This window comes from Lingula anatina, chromosome 10 (assembly GCF_051362555.1).
Source record: "Lingula anatina isolate TDL-2025a chromosome 10, LinAna3.0, whole genome shotgun sequence".
Taxonomy (NCBI): Eukaryota; Metazoa; Brachiopoda; class Lingulata; order Lingulida; family Lingulidae; genus Lingula; species Lingula anatina.
In genome coordinates this window covers 4,537,329-4,556,764 of record NC_141776.1, presented here as the reverse complement: position 1 = coordinate 4,556,764, position 19,436 = coordinate 4,537,329, and the positions used below count along the sequence as shown (strand labels likewise).

Genomic DNA, 19,436 nt, shown 5'->3' with positions numbered 1-19,436 from the left:
TCACTGGGTTATGCAAACAAAATAGCTGATGTGAGAGGCCTTCTTTGGTTGAATGTTTTGGTTGTTTTGGCTCTTATTCCATCACTGTTTCTCACACGCGCACACACACATTCGACCAAGAGAGAGAGGGAGGGAGAAAAACTGACAACTAGATCGCTGCCACGGAAAGAAGGATATCATAGTTTTGATTTATCTTAGCAATACGAATATAATATTGTTATGTTGTTATAGGCCTTCATGAACTCTTGGTGAATGTATTTGGCTATTTGTCACTATCTCGCCCCCCCCTCCATCCAGCAGTTCAGGTACACACAAGCACACACGAGAGAGAGAGAGAGAGAGAGAGAGAGAGAGAGAGACTAAATTTCATCACATATCTTTTTCGTTAGATCTAGGTCAATTCGCCGGGTAACATTGTAATTCAAATTGACAAACAAAAAGTTGGCCAGCGTTTCCTTTACCGCTTTACCTCAATACTAATATTTGCCAAGCTACGGGAGTGTTAATGGAAGTCCCCGCCTGTACGAAAAAGTTCTAGGTCAAATATAAAACATTTAGACACACAAATAAACACTTTCGTGAATGGATGGTTTCTCGTGTGCGAGATACACTGTTGTATCGCTTCTGACAGTATATTATAACCAGTAGGTGAAGAGACGCTGCATTTCCTGACCTGACATCAACGAAAAAACGAGGTAAGTTTTATGTTAACTGAGAAATATTGTGATTAGTGCAATTCTGCAACTCGGTGGTGATCTTATCCACTGCGCACCCGCTCGTTGCTAAATAGCCAGAGAAATGTATCTCAGCCAGCGGCGGACGGAAACTGTCTTGTGGGTCAGATTTTTTTTTTTTATTTATTTACATTGTTGGGTTTTTTTTATGTTGAAAGAATGTCGAAAATCTATGATGGATCAATAAAGATAATTTGGAAGACTGTCAGCAAATATCTCTGGATCCGCATATGACAGTGGTCCTAGTGGTGTAGGGTAGTGCTTCCTCTTAAATATATTTAGTTTAAGCTTGGTCAAGAACCCAATGAACCTCTGAAGACCTAGAACAGATTAATAAAGGAAATTATTGCCTGAGATCACACTTTTAACAGCCGCCTTTTGAATTCAGATGGATAAATAGGGTGTTAGAAAGGACATTCTCCATTTGTTGAAATTATTTCGTAGACTCAATCAAATTTAAATCAAATTTTATTTCAAGTGATTTCACCATACATTTATCGCTACTGCCTATCAAGCAAATTGAATTATACATTATTGTCAAGCTACGGGCGTGTTAATAGACAAATGGATTATATGCATTTCTGCTAGACGAAAAACAGCGGAATCCGCAACTGAATTGTAAAGTTGATTTTAACAATATTCAGGCATTTTAATATCTTAAAAGATGAGCACTATCGTGAATTAAAGGGTTCTCATATGTGACATGATTACCACAAGGTACACTGTAACAGTGGCGATGCATGAAACATATGTATGTGACCAAAGTGAAGGAATAAATTTCCTTATTTTTTGTCCTGTAGCAGATATTGGTCCAAAACCACCAAAACCAGTTTTATTTACTGCTCACAATGCTTATTGCTATGGTCACAGGCAGAATTTCGGCCAATTTTTAAATCGAGAGTGTTGAAAACCTTGCCATTGGTACATTTCGAAGCTTTTTTTTTTCTAAAACATGAAACACATTTTTAAAAGTCATTTTAGATACATGTGTAGACCGTAGTTTTAGCTTTTTTTCCCCTTAGTTTCAGAATGATCAATTAGATGTATTATTTTCCGCCTGTATACGAAATGTTGTTGAAGTTAACATTCTGATTAATTCTGAGAGATTATTCTTCATGTTTTAAGTATTTCAATAACAAATGCCGCATTGCCAAACTCCCGCATTGGCCACAACAGACAAACAAGCATCTCTGATTATATTGGTTTATTTTTATTGGTATCAGAAAATGATTCGTCAAAGAGCGATTGCGGGGATCTGTCTACTTTACTGTAGTTCCAGTGGTAGTTTGTGTGTCAGAAAAAAAAATTCTGCACGTTCGGATCAAGGCTGACGATGTTTGTCGTACAAATCAGACCACCTTGCCGAGTTGTATAATATATATTTGTCACGTTTTTTGACGCATTTTTGATGTTCAGTGATTCTTTCTGTTCGGGATCGTCCTGTCTCTCCGATGTATTTCTCTCCACACACCTGACACTCACACTGGTATACAACACCACACTGTTATCCTGGGTCTAATTTGTCCTTTGGGGATACTAGGATGCCTCTTAATGTCTGTCCTGCCCTATGGTGTAAAACTATACGTTCCTTTATCTGAATGCTCTTTTTAGCTTTTCACTGACCCTTTTTATGAAAGGTAGTACTGCATACCCTTTAGGTTTTTCTTTTTCGGTCCTGTTCTCTAGTCTTTCTTGTTTTTCTCTTCCTTTCTTTCCCCTTCTTTTATAGCCCAATCTGGGTAGCCACATTTTCTAAAAGCCACTCTGATTTTTCCTTCTCTATCTCTATCTTGGGTTTCTCTTTTATCAGTGTGTCTGCCCTATGCATCAGCGTCTTAATAATTCCTATCTTCTGTTGGCAAGGGGGTGGGATGTCCTTTGAAGGTAGTGGCCTGTATGCGTAGGCTTCCTATAAATGTCGGTTGTGATGGTATCATTCTTCCTAGTAAGATGTAAGTCCAGCATGGGTAATGTCTGGGTGTCATCTTCTCTTTCTATTGTGAACTTAATGCTATCATGTTGTACATTGATTTGTTGGAAAAGCTCCTCGTGTTGTTTATGTATTATAACATCTGTATCATCGACGTTTCTGGCCCACAATTTTGGTGGGTGGGTGGCTGTTCTCAGTGCCTGCTCTTCAAACTCTTCCATGGATAGGTTGGCCAGGACAGGAGAGAGTGGAGAGCCCATTGCCATTCCACATACCTGTTCGTAAATACGCCCTTGGTACCGGAAGTAAGTTGTCTCAATTGTTAGCTTTAGTAGGTCCCCAAAGTCCTCTGGAGGAAGTAGTGTTCTGTTTTCCCATGTTTTATTCGTCTAGGCCCTTTCTACTGCCATACTTGTTACTTCATTGCCTGGTACGCTGGTGAATAGGGCTGTTACATCGAATGAGGTTAACACCTCCCCCTCTTCCAGAGTGATGTCTTCCACTTTTTTTCACCAGGTCTTGTGAGTTGTTGATATGGCTTAGTTTCTTCCCTACTAAAGGTTTCAGAAGATCTGCTAGGAATCTAGAAGACATAAAATCTTGGAACGAGACCTACACCGGAAAGTTCTTGAAGCGATTAACATCTGCTTACATGGGGCCAAGTTGAATCGGAATGATGGGACTGAGCTACCCAACCTCTACCTACCACTCCTAAGGGAGGGGCAGGCAAGGGGGGGGGGGTCTGACCAAAGAGCATACCAGAGGGGGGTGATGGGTTGTCATACCTGTCACAACTTCATTCCCTGATGAAGTCTGACTGCAAGCAGATGAAACATTGGATGGTAAGATCAGACAAATATAAGTAGCTATAGACAAAATAATCTTCACAAGTCTATATCTGGATCTCCCTCTGACAGTGGTCCTAGTGCATTTAGAGCAAATTTTATTTCAAGTGATTACATCATACATTGATCGCTATAGACTATCAAACAAATTGATATGAAAGTCGTTGCCATTCTGTGGGCGTGCTAATGGACGCTCGTCGATATGTTCTCTGATACAAATGAATTATATGCATTTCTGCTAAACGAAAAACAGCTGTTATTTGCAGAAACTGCAAATGACTTGCAGAGTTGGTATTTAACAATATTCGGGTATTTTAATATCTTAAAAGATGAGCATGATCGCGACTTGATGGGTTCTCATATGTGCCACAATTGCCACATGATATACTGTGGCTTTTATGCATTCTAATGGCTATGAAAAGACAGATGTCTGTATGAAACAATTAATATGGGACCAAGGTGAAGAAATAGATTTCCTTACTTTTTGTCCTGTATCAGACCTTGGCCCAAAACCACCAAAACCAGCTTTATTTACAGCCAACAATGCTTCTTGCTATGGTCTCGGGCTGAACTTTGGCCATTTTTTTTTAAAACGGGAGAGTTTAAAACCGTGCAGCCGTGCAATCGGTACTTTCAGAATGTTCAATGAGATGTTCGATGCCTCATTTGCCGCCTGTACCCACTTTCGTTTTCTGAAAAAATCCCATCAGTGGCCCCCTCTTGAAATTAGAATTTTGATTAGCTGAATCATAGTTCTAAACTGTGTCAAATGACAATGGTCGCCCTGAAAAATACCAAGTTATTTCGCGAACCCCCGCCTCGGGTGACGGCTTTGCATCGATCTGCCCCTGTGGTCTCATAATAAATCACGCTGAGGAAGGTCACTGTGTGACTGAATGTTTAGTGAGGTTAAGCTTCAATTTTGTGTAGGAAGTGAAATGTTCAATCTTACTATTATTATCAATATACTGCACAGATGAAGTGCCTAAACTAACATTTGAAATGTTTAATTTTGAAAAATGTTATGCATAATAGGATAAGATATGATTTTATAAAATTTGCATCAGTGTATTTTTATCTTTGATGAAATAATATTCTATATAAAAAGTGTTCTTCGCTTGAATAATTCAAACAAACAAATTTTTTTTGATTGGGAAGCTCCGCCATCCAATGGCATACTTTAAATTTCATCTTTTCTGTCTAGTTTACCGAATTACTCATTTATTAGCCACCATGCTGAGTAAGATGTTATCATAACCAGCACACAAACCTACAGGTTATATTTCATTGGATACACTGTGAAAACGATGTTTTCGAAGAAGCATGCATGCCCAGTTTAGTTTAAATGTAGTTTGATTGAAATTTACCGCTATCTTTTTCTGAATATCTTATTTTATTCCAGCGTAGAAGTGCTGCAAAAGAGTACTGTATCTAACATCAACCAACCAATCAATGATGGGATTGTTGTCCTTTCCGAGCCTTGCTCTGGCCGTAATGGCGTGCGTCTTTTTCAGTCAAAATAAGCTGGGTTTAACTGGTACGTAAGTGTGAAGCGACCAGCTCGACATCTATGTACATATACATGTACAATAGGATGTTTGCTATTCTGAGATACAGTATCAACTTTCGTCTCATTATTTTGATCTCAACATTGCCTTTTTGCAATAATTATATGCCTAGTTTTTTATAGACCTTTTCAATTCTAAATCATTACCATCCCCCCGCGGAGAAAGCAATCCAAACCGCGGTACATGCGCCTCTCGTAATGAGCATCCACAATGACCAGCACTACTATATAACCAGGTCTTGTCCTCACTTCAATCACAATATGCTGAGTAATAAACGAGGAGACAGCAGGTGCTATTATAATGGTCTTTGGTATGACCAGACCGTGCATGGAGATCAAGCTGATGACTTCTTGCACTAGAATAGAGCGCTCTCTGTAGATGGTCTTCTGAATCATTTAGACATGGCGTACAAGCCATGGCAGTGTGAAAACGATAAGATATGCGTGATCTATCTGTTAAAATTGTTTGAATTTCAAAAGTTTCAACTATATTTGTGAAGAATGTTAGAGCCTGCCTAACATTTGAATTGCCTTGCAATATCTATCTTTAGAAGAATGCACGGCTGACACTTGCCATAACGATGGGACTTGCATAATTGGTCCGTCTGGCGTCCAGTGCATTTGTCCCATTGACTTTTATGGAGACATATGCAACATGCGTAAGCAGTGTCCTTTTAACACTTACCATTATCCTTTGTGGGTAACAGGGAATAGTTATGTACAGCAGAATGTTAAGGGCATGTTTACAATTACAAAATCTGCTTCATTAAATACAACGTATACCTTAAACAGTTTGTCTTCAGAAGAGTTATGTATTTGTTTTATTTTATTTGTTATTTATTTATTTTTGCGAAATGAACAGCATGTCATCAGCGTTTGATTCATTGATCGCGCGGGGTGGTCCAATATTAACGCAGACTTGACAGCGTCCAGTATCAGTGCTTTTTATTCTGAAACGAAATAAAAAGGCTATCATAATTACGCAATAAAGCGTCTGAATGAATTTCACGGATTTCAGTGGGATTAACCTTAGCCTGTCTTAATTAATGCTCAAATTATAAGAACTGAATTATTCCAACTGAAAGAGCATGTGCAGAGCATTTTATAAGTCTTGCAATATCTCATATCAGGTCATTGCGAGACAAACAAATGCTGGTATGATGCAACGTGTGTAGTTTTCATTTCATTTTTTATAATAATAATAATAATAATATTAATAAAGGGTTTATTGTGTTCTTTGCAATATATAAGACATATATTGAATGTATATGTATAAAAGTATAAAGATGTAGTACTAAAATAGAGCTTTAAGATAAATTCTAAGTTATAAAACCAATAATGAGGTTAAAAATGGTGATTCGTTGTTATTTTCAAAAGCTAAAAGTTAATGGATAGACCTAGATCATTGACACGTATATAAACAGTATGGGATAAAAGTGTTTCTATATCTTTTTGTCCGACATTTTGGTAAAACATATCTATAAACATTCCTTAGGTCCTTTTCTATGACACGAGTGTTAGGTAAAAGATGGTTCAATCTATGTGTACACAGTTTTATCTCATTAAATAATTTTTTGCATAAGTCAGTACGCCGAGATTTCAAGGTAGGTAATTCAGTGATGCCCATTGCTTCGTTGTAAGTGAGTTCAGGGTATATAATATGAAGAGCCCTTTTTTGGATGTTCTCTAAGGCTTTAGATTGCTGTGCGGTAATTCCAGCATGCCATAGCTGACAAGCGTACTCAAGTGTTGGTCTGAGATTGCTTTTATAAATTTGTAAGAGGTCATGTCTCGGCACCCCAGCGTGTTTGACCATGCATAAGAAATACAGTCTGGATGCAGCTTTTGAGAGAATTTTTTCTATATGTAAGTCCCATTTCAAATTAGAACTGATATGAACTCCCAGCAGTTTGGCATGTGAAACTTGTTCGATTTTTATACCATCAATTATTAGGTTATCAGGTACAGTAGGGTTTTTACTGAAACAGATAAACAGTTCAACAGTTTTTTTAGGATTGATTAGCATGTTATTTTGTTTTGTCCATTCATATAGGTTTGAGGCTGCTATGGGAAGTTTAGATTGTGTAGGTTTGGCACCTTGTTCTATTTCCCTTGGAGATGGTTGGTGAACTGTCTCATAAACTGTAGTGTCATCCACATATTTTACTGCTGGTAAAAAACATTCCATGTCATTTATCATTGTAATGAAAAGGAGAGGTCCTAATTTTGTACCCTGGGGCACGCCCCCATGAATATGGCACCATTGTGACATTACTGATCCACACTTGATCCGTTGCTGTCTATTTAGTAAAAAGGCATGGACCCATCTGAGTAATACTGGAGGTACTCCATAGCTGCAAAGCTTGCCTAGCAAAATATTGTGGTCTATTAAATCAAACGCTTTTCTAAAATCAAGTAATAAAACCCGAGACTGTGCCCCATGAGTGTCACTGGCCTTGGCCCAGGTGTCAAATAGCTCGATTAAGGCCATTGTGGTGGAGGAACCTTTAACATTGCCAAACTGATCTTTCTTAATATGTGGTCCTAGTATCTCCCACAGCCATGTAAAAATGAATGCTTCCAATTCCTTGCTGAGGATAGGTGTTAGGGAAACAGGTCTTAAATCATTTTCCACGCTCAGTGCTGGTTTAATTTTAGGCAGTGGCACTACATTGGCACATTTCCAGATTGTTGGTAGCTTTCCTTGACGTATGGTATTGTTCCAGATTGCACATACTGGTGCACCGAGAACTCCAGCAAAGTCTTTGAGAATCCAGTTCGGTATATTATCAGGACCGGATGCCTTGTTTGTGTTAATATTAATGAGAGATCTTTCCACTTGTTCTACTGTGAGCTGGTACTGTGAGGGAATGTTAACATCATGGAAGTCCGTCTCATCTAAGGGGTCTAGGTGAGAAGTAATGGACTGGAAGAAGTTGTTGATGTTTTGTGCAAGTGCTTCCATATCCCCCTCATGGAGATGGTTGGCCATGGTGGTCAGAGAGGCACTGTTTTGAGATTTACCCATGATGTTATTGATACCTTTCCACCATTTCCCTGGGTCTGACGATTTTGCCTCTTCAATCTGAGTTCTGTAGTAGACCGTTTGTAACCGTTTGCGTTCTTGGTTTACTTTGTTTCTAAGGTTTCTAAATTCAGGGTCCTTCAGTTGAAAGGCACGCTGGCGTTGGATGATTAGGTCACGAAACTCATCTGTCACCCAAGGCTTGTCATGTGTACTCCTTGTCACAACCTTGGTGGGGAAGTGGGTTTCTATTAAGTTATGCAAGGTCTGATAAAACATATCACATTGCTGATGGACACAGTCACTGTGGTATAGTTCATCCCAGTGGATGTTTTGAATGGCATCTGCGAAACTAATTCGTTTTGAAAGTGGGTATTTTCGGACAGTCACCTTACATTTCCTGGCTGATTGTAACATTTGTGATGCGACAGGTTTCACTAAGATGGTTTCATGTTTAGACAAGCCAATAGGAGACAAATGGACTGGGCTCTGATAGTAATATTGCATGTTGGTATAAACAAGATCTAAGGTGGAGTTCATATGTGTAGGACATTTTACCAGTTGTTTTAATCTGTGGCTTTTAATGAGCAATTTGTCAGGCAGATGGTTAAAGTCTCCGGTCAAAATTATTCCAGCATTCACATACTTTGTTTTTATTGTATCAAGTGTTTCAAGCAGATGTTGGACCATGTCATTATGGTTGCTATCTGGTGGATGGTAAATACATCCAACCACTAGTGGGTTGAACTGTCTAGGCATTCTCTGTGGGTTGAGTCTGATCTACAAACGATTCGAAGGTGTATTGCATTTGTCCAGAGGGTTTTCGCGGAACATTGTGCCAACAAGGTAAGCCGAACCCATAATATTGCGCACATAGTGTATCTCAGTATTGACAGATAACAGCTCACAGTTGTAAGTTGTAAATCATGCAGCAGAATGAAATACAAAGCAAATTTACCAATACAATTACTGATACCAGAGGATATGTAAGAGTAAAGCCTCGGTCACAACCGGTCGCACGGATATTAGGACCGTACGTCCCCTACGAATTGTGGGTGCAGTGGAGGTCGTGGGGTTCGTAGAGGAAAGTCTGCCTTGCGAGTCACAAGGCCACATGAGTTGTCCTTTCAAGCAGGGACGCTGATTGCAAGGAGCGATGGCCGTGGAAATTGTATTCATTTCTTGAGTGTGTCTTGCTTTCTGCGTACGTGGCACGTACTGACGGCGTATGTCAGTTTTGCCTCTTGTTCTCCCCTTCTTTCCTCCTCCTCCATTTTTTCTGCTAAGCTTCTTTCTCTTGCCTTTTGGAGGAATATTAGAAACTAAATTGAGCAAAAAACTGAAAATCGACGTTCATTGTAAAGACACGGCTTGCGTCGTGAGCGCGCCTTTTATACACCAGGCGTGGGGGTGAAGCACTTGCGACGCATTCCCGGTGTGTTCTCGACTTTGTTCGTTAGTTGTGAGGGCGTGCGCCTTACTCAACACGCAAAGGGCACTTGCTCCTTCATTGCTTGCGACGTGCGTTTTGCACAACGCACGTCTCACTTTCTACCTCCGTGAGAGGGGAGCAAGTTATGCTTGCGGCCTCGCAGTTAGCAGGCTATTTGTAAAATCTTTTTGACATGTCCAACATCCGTCGTACGTGCTTACGGGCTGTCTGCGAGCATGAAATTTCGTAATAAGAAACTGCTTGGGACGCGAGATTCTGCGTAAAATTTGGACGCAAACAGCCCTTAAGAGCCCGTACGGCCGGTAGTGACAGAGGCTCAACTTCTATAGATTGATATCATGTCATATGGCTCTAGATCTTTGCTGATTAACTATAATATTACTAACATATCCAAGTGATTAGGTGGACCTCACGAAAACAGGTCCTATGGCTATAGATCTCAATTTAAACTAAAGGCCTTAATACAAATAACATATTCCAGCGTTTAGGTGGAACTTATGCGGTTAAGTTGATTCAAAATTTCCAAGTATTCTGTCGCAAGCGAGTGCCAGCATGCGTTTTTGTTTATTGCTTTTTTTTTTTTTTTTAGCAAAGTGTGGGGAAAACGGCATATGTGTTGAACTGATAAGTTCTCGAGATATGCCTTGGGACAATGAGTTCTGCGATGGAGAAGCTTTTAAAATGTGTGTTTGTTACAGCGGTTACCTAGGGGACGGATTTGACTGCCAGGGTAAGTCTTATAGAACAACTGGATTATTGAACTTTTTTCTTCTAAACTCCCTATTGCCAGGCAGGCCAAAGGTTTGGCTACTTACTGAAACTGACACAGGACATTATTCTGTAAAGAAAAATGATCAATTACATGTTTTGTTACATGAGCATGTTCATTTTTGTTTTTGACGCGAATCTTCATCATTACTTCAGTCATTGATAGCTAGGCGGCAACCTGACATTAACGCTAAAAACCTACCAAAGACCATATGAATCGGCGGTTGAATCAATAAAGAATATAAATACAAATAATAACTTGTGCAATTTGACGTCAGATAATGCTTATATCAATGGAATCTAATAAAACTTCTGTGTGAAGGGCAATATGTATTACATTACGATATGTACATAACATATACAGTGCAATGTTGATATACTGTAAGTCTGTTCATATATGTTTATTATTATGCGTTATTCAACATTTGATATACATGGAAATATGTGAAAGTATTTAAAACGTCGAAAGTTCAGAGGAATTCTAAAAGGTCATTTTTCTTATCATAATTATTATTATGATTATTAAAACCATTTCTATTAAAATCATTTAATTAAAAATACAAATACTGAATAATGTTGTTTGTGCATTAATGAATGCACCAAAAAGGGCTCTAATATGAAAATAGGGTCAAGGTGTTCATAAAATTTATTTCTTTTCTTTCAGAACCGACGAAATAAACACCTAGAAAACGAAATAAGAAAAAAATATGCAAGAGAGGATACACAATTATTTCCAAGTATATTATGCATTTTTATTTGGACATCCATTGCAGATTATATTTGAATTAAGTATATCAACTGAAAATAAAATATTCTGGGCATTGTATTACTTTAATCAGTTAATTATCTCCATTACAGCCTCCCCAATGATACGATCTACAAACTCAGTAAGGTTGCATCATATCTAAATTTTGGTACAAGTGCAGTTGTGAGCAAACCCTTTGCACAACGACCTTAAAACACATTTCGTGATTTTTGGGCTCAAGGCCAGTGACCCTTTCCGGCAATGGCAAATAATCATTTTTAACATTTCCCAGTGTATGTAGATGGTGATCCAGACCAGAATGAAAATTCAAGTAGGCCCATTCCTGCCCTTTCCTGAAAAGTCCATCAAAATTCGTTTCTTATTACAAAACTGTGTAAACCATACTATCAGTAGTGCAAAATACCTTTACGGTTGGATAACCTTGTTGTAAGCTACTTACTCGGTGATTTTGATTATAAGAGTACCTGTACGCCGGGGAAAATAATAAAAATAAAATAATAAGTTTCTTTTTTGGCGACTTACATACTACCTCAAGGCGCCTTACAATGGATAAATTAAGTAAAATAATTACAAAAATTACTGCATTTTAATCTAAAACACTCATCGGCACCATAAGTGTTGGCGCACAAAACGAAAGACAAGCAATGAAAATAGTTACCATGAAGCGTGTAAATACTTTTATTTTTTTTTATTTTTTGTTGCCCGTTTTGTGAGCAGACGCCTAATTCTTACGGTATACTACATAACAATGAGAAGGAAAATCAGGGAAAGTAAAGACAACTTGCCTAGAAACCGTTTGTTGAAATTGTTTATATGACACATAGGTCACCGATACATACGTTACCAAATAATATGAAGGTATTGTTTTCTGATTTCATTGTTTGTTCTCTGTTGTCGCGACTCATTGGTTGCTTGCGCCATATGTGCGCACGCATGTTATTACGTCGCTCAATCTTCTTTGTTACGTTAAAATGATACATACGTTACCATAAAGCGTGTAAACACTTTTTATTCTATTTTCATTGGTTGTCTTTTCTTTTGTGCACAATCACTATTTTAATGAAACACAAATAAAAGACATAATTGTTGGCCCACAAAGAGAAAGAAAACCAATGAAAATAGAATAAATATTTACACGCTTCATGGTAACGTATGTATCGGTAACGTATGTATCATTTTAGCGTAACAAAGAAGAATAAGCGAGGTAAAACAAACGTGCGCACATATACAACGTCACACGCAACCACAGAGTCACGACTACAGAGAACAAACAATGAAATCAGAAAACAATACGTATATGTATCACATTTACATAACAAACAAGAATGAGGGCCGTAAAACGTAGTGCGCACATATACAAAGTCACACCCACTCACAAAGTCGTGACAACAGAAAACAATCAATGGAATCAGAAAACAACACCTTCATATTATTTGGTCACGTACATATCGGCAACGTATGAATCAAATGGACAATTTTCACAGATAGTTGAAGGCAAGAGATCTTATTTGTCTCGTTTTCTTTCATTTTAATGTAACATTAATACATAAGTGCTGGTGCACAAAACAAAAGAGAACCAATAAAGATAGTTAAAATGTGGCGTGTAAATACTTTTATTTTTTACTGTTTGTTGCCCGTTTTGTGAGCAAACGCCTTATTCTTACGGTATACTAAATTACAATAAGAAGGAAAAGCAGGGCAAGTCAAGATATCTTGTTTTGAAACCGTTTGTTGAAATTGTTTATATGATACATACGTCACCGATACATACGTTACCAAATAATGTGAAGTATTGTTTTCTGATTTCATTGTTTGTTCTCTGTTGTCGTGACTCTGTGGTTGCGTGCGACGTTGTATATGTGCGCACGCATGTTATTACGTCGCTCATTCTTCTTTGTTACGTTAAAATGATACATACGTTACCATAAAGCGTGTAAATATTTTTTTATTCTATTTTCATTGTTTGTCTTTCCTTTTGTGCGCCAACAGTATTTTAATGAAAGACGAATAAAAGACATAAATGTTGGCTCACAAAGCGAAAGAAAACCAATGAAAATAGAATAAATATTTACACGCTTCATGGTAACGTATGTATCGGTAACGTATGTATCATTTTAGCGTAAGAAAGAAGAATATGCGACGTAAAACAAACGTGCGCACATATACGACGGCGCACGCAACCACAGAGTCACGACAACAGGGAACAAACCATGAAATCAGAAAACAATACATTCACGTTATTTGGGTGAGCGATAAGGATTACTTGCCGATTCCCCCACCCAGTAATTATCATGCGGCCTCTATTGTTCGACCATACGGGGCAGGGTTCGGAGACCATGCAGCATTTTGGTAAGGGGACTTTACTGCGGGACTGTATACATCTACACCCCCTTCTAAACTGCTGCCTTCTGCAATCTCACTGATCAACAGCGTTAAGCAAACATACGAAGAAAATAATATATCGTCTTGTTTGACAACATTTTATTATCAAGAAGCAGGGTACTAAGCTAAGCTCTCTTATCTCTGCTTGTCGTCATCTACAGGTCAAGGAAAGCACTGACTCGGATCAAGGAAAAATTCGAACTAAAGACAGAGTTGGTTATGAACTGAAAAGTCAAGCCTAGCTTCAACTGCAAATAGGGCTCACAAGACCAGCCAATAGATGTAGTAGGGACAAAAAAGAAAGACGGACTGGGGTATTCCAGCATCCTTTTAAAACGTATTGGTATGAATTCGGTCAACTTCACATTTCTACGTGTGAGGAATTTCATCGAAGGAGCATTGGGATTAAAAGTAACTAAACGGATGGCGGGCTCAACAAGACCAAAAATATTCGCGTAATAAAAAAAGCTACTAGAAACGGAATATTCACTTCAAAGTGGTAACACGTTAAGTCTTAGCTCCAAACAGAAAAAGTTTCAGTTGGGATCGAAGGCACACACAGTAGTAGATGAACAAATCACTTAGCCACAGACTCTAAATATCCTGTCGTACACCGAAACAAAAAGAGCACCAAACAACGTACACCGCGATAACCGAACAAACAGTGTCCGACAATCCTACCAGGAATGTTAACCTGTTAAAAGCTATCACCTGTTAAAAGCTATCGCCACCCAACTTCAGGAAGGTTACCTCAGACCCATGCAGAAGATGATAGAGGGAGGGGAGAAAGGAAAAATAACGCTGGCGTTTAGAACGAGATGATGAATTGTCCTTCTCCTGTATTTTTCCCAAAATGGCGCTATGTACAGCGTCATCCGTTGGACACTGCACTTAACCTCTGTCTTTAACTGGCCTTTTGAGAAGTATGTTTTGTTTTTTTTATAAAAAAAAAAATAAGAACATGGTATTGTTTCTATGCCTTTGTCCGTTTTACTACTTCTGGCCTTAAGTGAGGTATTTTAAAAGATATCGTGCTATCGCTACCTTTTTCTTAATCTAAGTCCAGATCTTTGAATCAAATAGTTATGATTATATAGGCACGTGAAGTTTGCAGTAGGCCTATATTAAATCAAATTATGCTAACACCGCAGTGGCCCTATAAAGGCGCCCCCTATTTTACATGTTTCACCACCACGCATTTTTCATGTCTGAAATTAGAAAGTTTCACGTTCTACACCTTAAAATTTCAGCTACTGTGTGGTGAATTTTGTTTACAACCGGACATATATATAAACCGAATATTTCCGTAAGTGTAGGTAGGCTACTGCATAGGCAAAGGGCCCACCGGTAGGCCTACATCATGTAAAACATAGATACAGTAGGCCTAGGCTTTTTCCAGTTTCTTCATTTGTCAGTTTATATCTTTTAGACACAAAAAAGGGGTTTCCTAGACAATCATTTTAAAGAAAACATTTTGAGAGTCACTTTTGAAATGTAGAGGTTTGTGGTCATCTACAGGGTATTTCTTAGCGATTCTTTCAATGATTGCTTTGTAGGGCGGTGAATGAATGAATCGCAACAACCGCAATGTCTTTCGTTTTTAGCAATGAATAATAACTTGCCACCGATAAACTTGAGTTGTCAAATCGATTTCCGGTTCACAACGAAGTCAAAGGCGAAGGGACACGTCAGTGTTATTTTCTAATCAGTAAGTAGCGCAACAACAGCTGTCAAGTGTTTCACATATGGAGTATAACTATGATTGTATTCAAGGTAGTGGGCAAGAGTATATTTTAGCATGTGGCATGGCAAAATCACTTACTGTATAATGCCAACAACCGAATGTTCTCTGCCACTCACCGTGCATTTATACAGTACATGTACAGTGTAAACCTTCATCATCAACCTAGTGGCGCAGTGTACGGCACATGTGCACTAACCCGTGCATGTAAGCAGGGTAGTTTCATAGGCCTCACTAGTAGTTACTGGAGTACACGTACCGTAGTTTAAAAGTGCAAGAAAGTTTATGAACTTTTGATTTAATTTTGTATATTACTACCGTATATATATAGGGACAGTCGGTCATGCCTGAGCAACCGGCAAATGGGGTAAAGCGGTAGGCAAACATGGCAGCAAGCTTTCACCATTTTGCTTTTTTATGTGTGTCACCCACGCTCGGCTGTCACCTTGATTGGATAGTAAACGGTTGTCGTAAAATCGCTAAATGATATTAAAACCGGGTTCATAAACTTGAAAACCACCAAGGACAACCTTGGACTGCCACATTAATCCAATACAATGCAAAAATAAACTATAACAAGTGGTTAAAGCCTTCAAACCGAATGTCGTAAAGTCCCCATATACCTCCATAGAGACAATAAAATAGAGTAAGCTTGTGAAACAAGAATAAACCAACTTAAACATAATAATCGAAATAAAATACTGCCGGGCGTCGGAGCGGACTAAAACTTGGCACGCTTACCGCAAATACTACAATCCAATTCAGGAAATGACGTAACCGCAGAGGTCGCATTGTCCAATGGTATGGCTTCTTTTTCGTAATGGTAGGTTAGAGAGGACCGATCTAAACATCAGAGGTGGAATTTTGATTTACGGTTTGATTGTGCGTATGCCATGCACGGAATTTACAAACGAGCGACGGGATGATGTAGCCTGCAGTATTTGCGGTAAGCGTCCCAAGTTTTAGGCCGCTCCGATGCCCGGTTTGAAGGCTTTAACCACTTGTTTTACTGACAGTCAATGAAAACACATAATTTATTTATCAAATGATATTATTGTTCTTGTGGCACATTAAGAAAATAACAGTTTACGTGTGAAATATGACCCATTATTCAGTTACACAAGGTGAAATAAAGGTCAGAAAAGATCATTAAAATGCAAGGTCACGTAATCAAACCTCTTTGGTTCAGCCCAACCTCCAGCATCCCCAGGGCCCACAGTCGGGGTCATGTCGATACTCCCCTGCACCATTACTCCCCCGTACCGATACTCCCCCGCACTGTTACTCTCCCGCACCGATACTCTACTCCTACACACTGATAATCCCCCTTAGTAATTTTTTGTATTATGCGCATCGATACAACCCCACACCGATAGATCCCCGCACCAGTACATCCCTGCACCAATACTCCCCCGCACCAATTCTTCCCCACACTGATACCCCCCCCCCCCCCCCCCTCAGTATATCTGTAATTGTGGGGGAGTATGGGTGCGGGGAAGTATTGTTGCGGGGACATATCGACTTGTAACCCTGCAGTCACTCTTTCAATGTCAGACGTGGCATCACTGAACTTTTTTGTCATGTTTCACATATTTTTTTTTTATTTCAGTTATCTTGACATTCCAACAGGAGGCAGCCAAATACACAGGGCAAGACATAATCATGGCAACACAACATCAAAAGCAACAAGATATGGTCATGGACTTCTCCGTTCTGGCTGGAATAAACAATGAATTTGCTACAGACATTTATCAGTTCCTTTCTAAGGATGCCCCCAGCAATGCAAATATCTTTATATCACCCTTCAGCATCCTTAGCGCCATGGCGATGACTTACGCTGGCAGTCGTAACGAGACCAAATTCCAAATGGACAGAGTCTTACGATTTGGCAAATACAGTGGGGAGGATCTTCACAGCTCCTTTCAGACTCTAAATTCAGTGTTGTTTGGAAAGAAAGATAATTACACCTTGGAGTGTGCCAACAAGCTGTTTCCCCGGAAAGGATATGCTTTCCTGCAGGACTATTTGGCACTGACGAGATCTTTCTATGGGGCTGAACTTGAAGAGAAGGATTTTGCTGCTAAACCAGAAGAGGCCCGTCTTGAAATCAATCAATGGGTGGAAGAGCAGACAGCTCAGAAAATAAAAAGCCTGCTGCCAGAGGGCGCTATTAATTCTTTGGTTGCCATGGTACTCATCAATGCAGTTTATTTCAAGGGATACTGGGCAAGTCAATTTGATCCAAATCAAACTCAAAAAGCACCATTCCATCTAACCTCAACAAACAGGATACAAGTCGACATGATGTACCAAAAAGATGATTTTCCACTAGGATATAGCACGGAGCTAGAGTGTCACATCCTGGAGATTCCATATGTTGGAGGGGACCTAAGCATGCTGATCTATCTCCCAGACAAGATTGATGACCTGAAAGACTTGGAATCCAAGATGACTTCGAGCCTCCTAGAGACCACCGCCAGAGATCTTTTTCCAGAAACAGTAATGGTAAAATTGCCCAAGTTTAAGCTCACAGAAGAGTATCGCCTCCATGAAAAGCTTTCACAGATGGGAATGCCAGATTTGTTCACAGAAGGCATTGCTGATTTATCCGGAATGGACGGCACCAGGTTGTTGTTTTTGTCCCAGGTGTATCATAAGGCTTTCATTGATGTCAATGAGGAAGGAACAGAGGCGGCGGCGGCAACCGCAGGAGTAGTCATGTTAGGGTGTGCAATGCCAAGGAACACAATAACCTTTGTTGCTGATCACCCATTTTTGTTTTTCATTCGTGATAATAAATCGGGCGCTTTGCTGTTTATGGGTAGGTTACAGATGCCTGCTGGTCCTGCCGTGTAGGATGAACTTGTAGCAAGGTCACATATTGCCGCTGAACTTTGGTTTTGCATATACCTGCAATTCTGATGACAAAATGAGATTCAAAACGCTAGTCCTGTACACTGATATTTTTTTACAGATTGTACATTTTTGATAGATATTTATTGGTTGATTGCTTGGTGAATTCATTCATTCATCTGGTTCTTTACTTCATTGCTCTTGTTACAATTAGTTATACCAGTGACTTAATGTTGTGAAGGATTGTATTGAAATAGCATTAATACCAGTGGCAGGATAGCTTTATTTTACAGTACATACTTATGTACCACAGATAGGATACTACTGTTATTATTTTTTTCTAAAAAAAACTATATACTTGTACATGTAGGTGGACAGTTTTAGAGACAAATCATTTTGCCTTCTGTATTCAGATTTTAAGATTTAATTCATATACATGTACTATTAAATACTGATTCATATTTATTGAGACTTTTTAGAACATAGTGTTTACTTACAATGAGCACACTTGAAAGTGAGATTTAAGCTTGGAAATAGGACTTGAATGTGAAAGAGATTAATTAAGCAAATACTAATGCACGGATGATCTTTTAATTCTGTTTGTTAATAGAAAGATTTTACCAAATATCTGATGTTTCAGTTTATACCCTGATAATACACTGATCGGTGTTTGTAATCGTTGAGGTGATAAACGATTTCTCGGGTAATTTGTGCAGTACGTATGCACTCGCACAAACACCTTACACATTGCACTTGTCTTACCTAACACATCACTAGTGTCTCACTGCTAACGGATTGCACTTGTCTCACCTAACGCATTGCACTTGTCTCACCTCACACATCGCACTTGTCTCACCTAACACATCGCACTTGTCTCTCCTAACACAACTCAAACGAGTCTACTCAGGAGAAGTAAATATGATTGGTTATGGATAGGTTTTCTCCAAGAAATTTTTGGAAAGATATTTGATCTATTTAATATATTCCAAAATAAATAAATTTATCCGGCTTAATAGCAAGAGTTATTTGTTGCACTGTTTATCTACTAGTATAATAAATTGTTGCTTTCATACATGTAAAAGCTATTATACAATTGAAATGCAGAGAAATATTTCGAAGGGTATGTTGTTGAAAATGAAATATAACGCGCGGCTCTTCGGATAAACGTGAAGTCAGTTCCAGTCTGTCTGTAAAAGTACATCTACAGTTTGCTATACACCTCACAGAACCGGTCACGTCCAACGACGTTTAAACTTGCTTGTAAATCGTTGTGACCTAATCCATGAAGTACGCCACAAGCCTTCTAGGGACCCACGCAGAATTCGGACCCCCCCCCCCCCCAAAAAAAAAAAAAAAAAAAAAAAAAAAAATG

At 38.9% G+C, this 19,436-nt stretch overlaps 1 protein-coding gene across 4 annotated transcripts; it reads left to right on the top strand.

Annotated features, from left to right (window-relative positions):
• Nucleotides 1-609: 609 nt before the first annotated feature.
• LOC106155954 (leukocyte elastase inhibitor-like) lies at nucleotides 610-19,077 on the top strand. Of its 4 annotated transcripts, XM_086997627.1 has the most exons (4): nucleotides 8,882-8,947; nucleotides 10,144-10,284; nucleotides 10,987-11,059; nucleotides 16,821-19,077. In XM_086997627.1, the coding sequence occupies exon 4, from the start codon at nucleotides 16,874-16,876 to the stop codon at nucleotides 18,065-18,067; it is 1,194 nt and encodes a 397-aa protein (XP_086853753.1). In that variant the 5' UTR covers nucleotides 8,882-8,947; nucleotides 10,144-10,284; nucleotides 10,987-11,059; nucleotides 16,821-16,873; the 3' UTR covers nucleotides 18,068-19,077. The 4 variants fall into 4 exon arrangements, with proteins under 4 accessions (XP_086853754.1, XP_086853753.1, XP_086853752.1 ...); XM_086997628.1 differs by lacking the exons at nucleotides 8,882-8,947; nucleotides 10,144-10,284; nucleotides 10,987-11,059 and adding an exon at nucleotides 610-695; XM_086997626.1 differs by lacking the exons at nucleotides 8,882-8,947; nucleotides 10,144-10,284; nucleotides 10,987-11,059 and adding an exon at nucleotides 15,077-15,178.
• The last annotated feature ends 359 nt before the right edge of the window (nucleotides 19,078-19,436 follow it).

Coding starts and splice junctions, on each gene's coding strand:
- LOC106155954 (XM_086997625.1), top strand. CDS start 16,010: ATGGTATGGCTTCTTTTTCGTAATGGTAGGTTAGAGAGGACCGATCTA. Junction 16,158..16,820: donor TGTAGCCTGCAGTATTTGCG/GTAAGCGTCCCA, acceptor TTTTTATTTCAG/TTATCTTGACATTCCAACAG.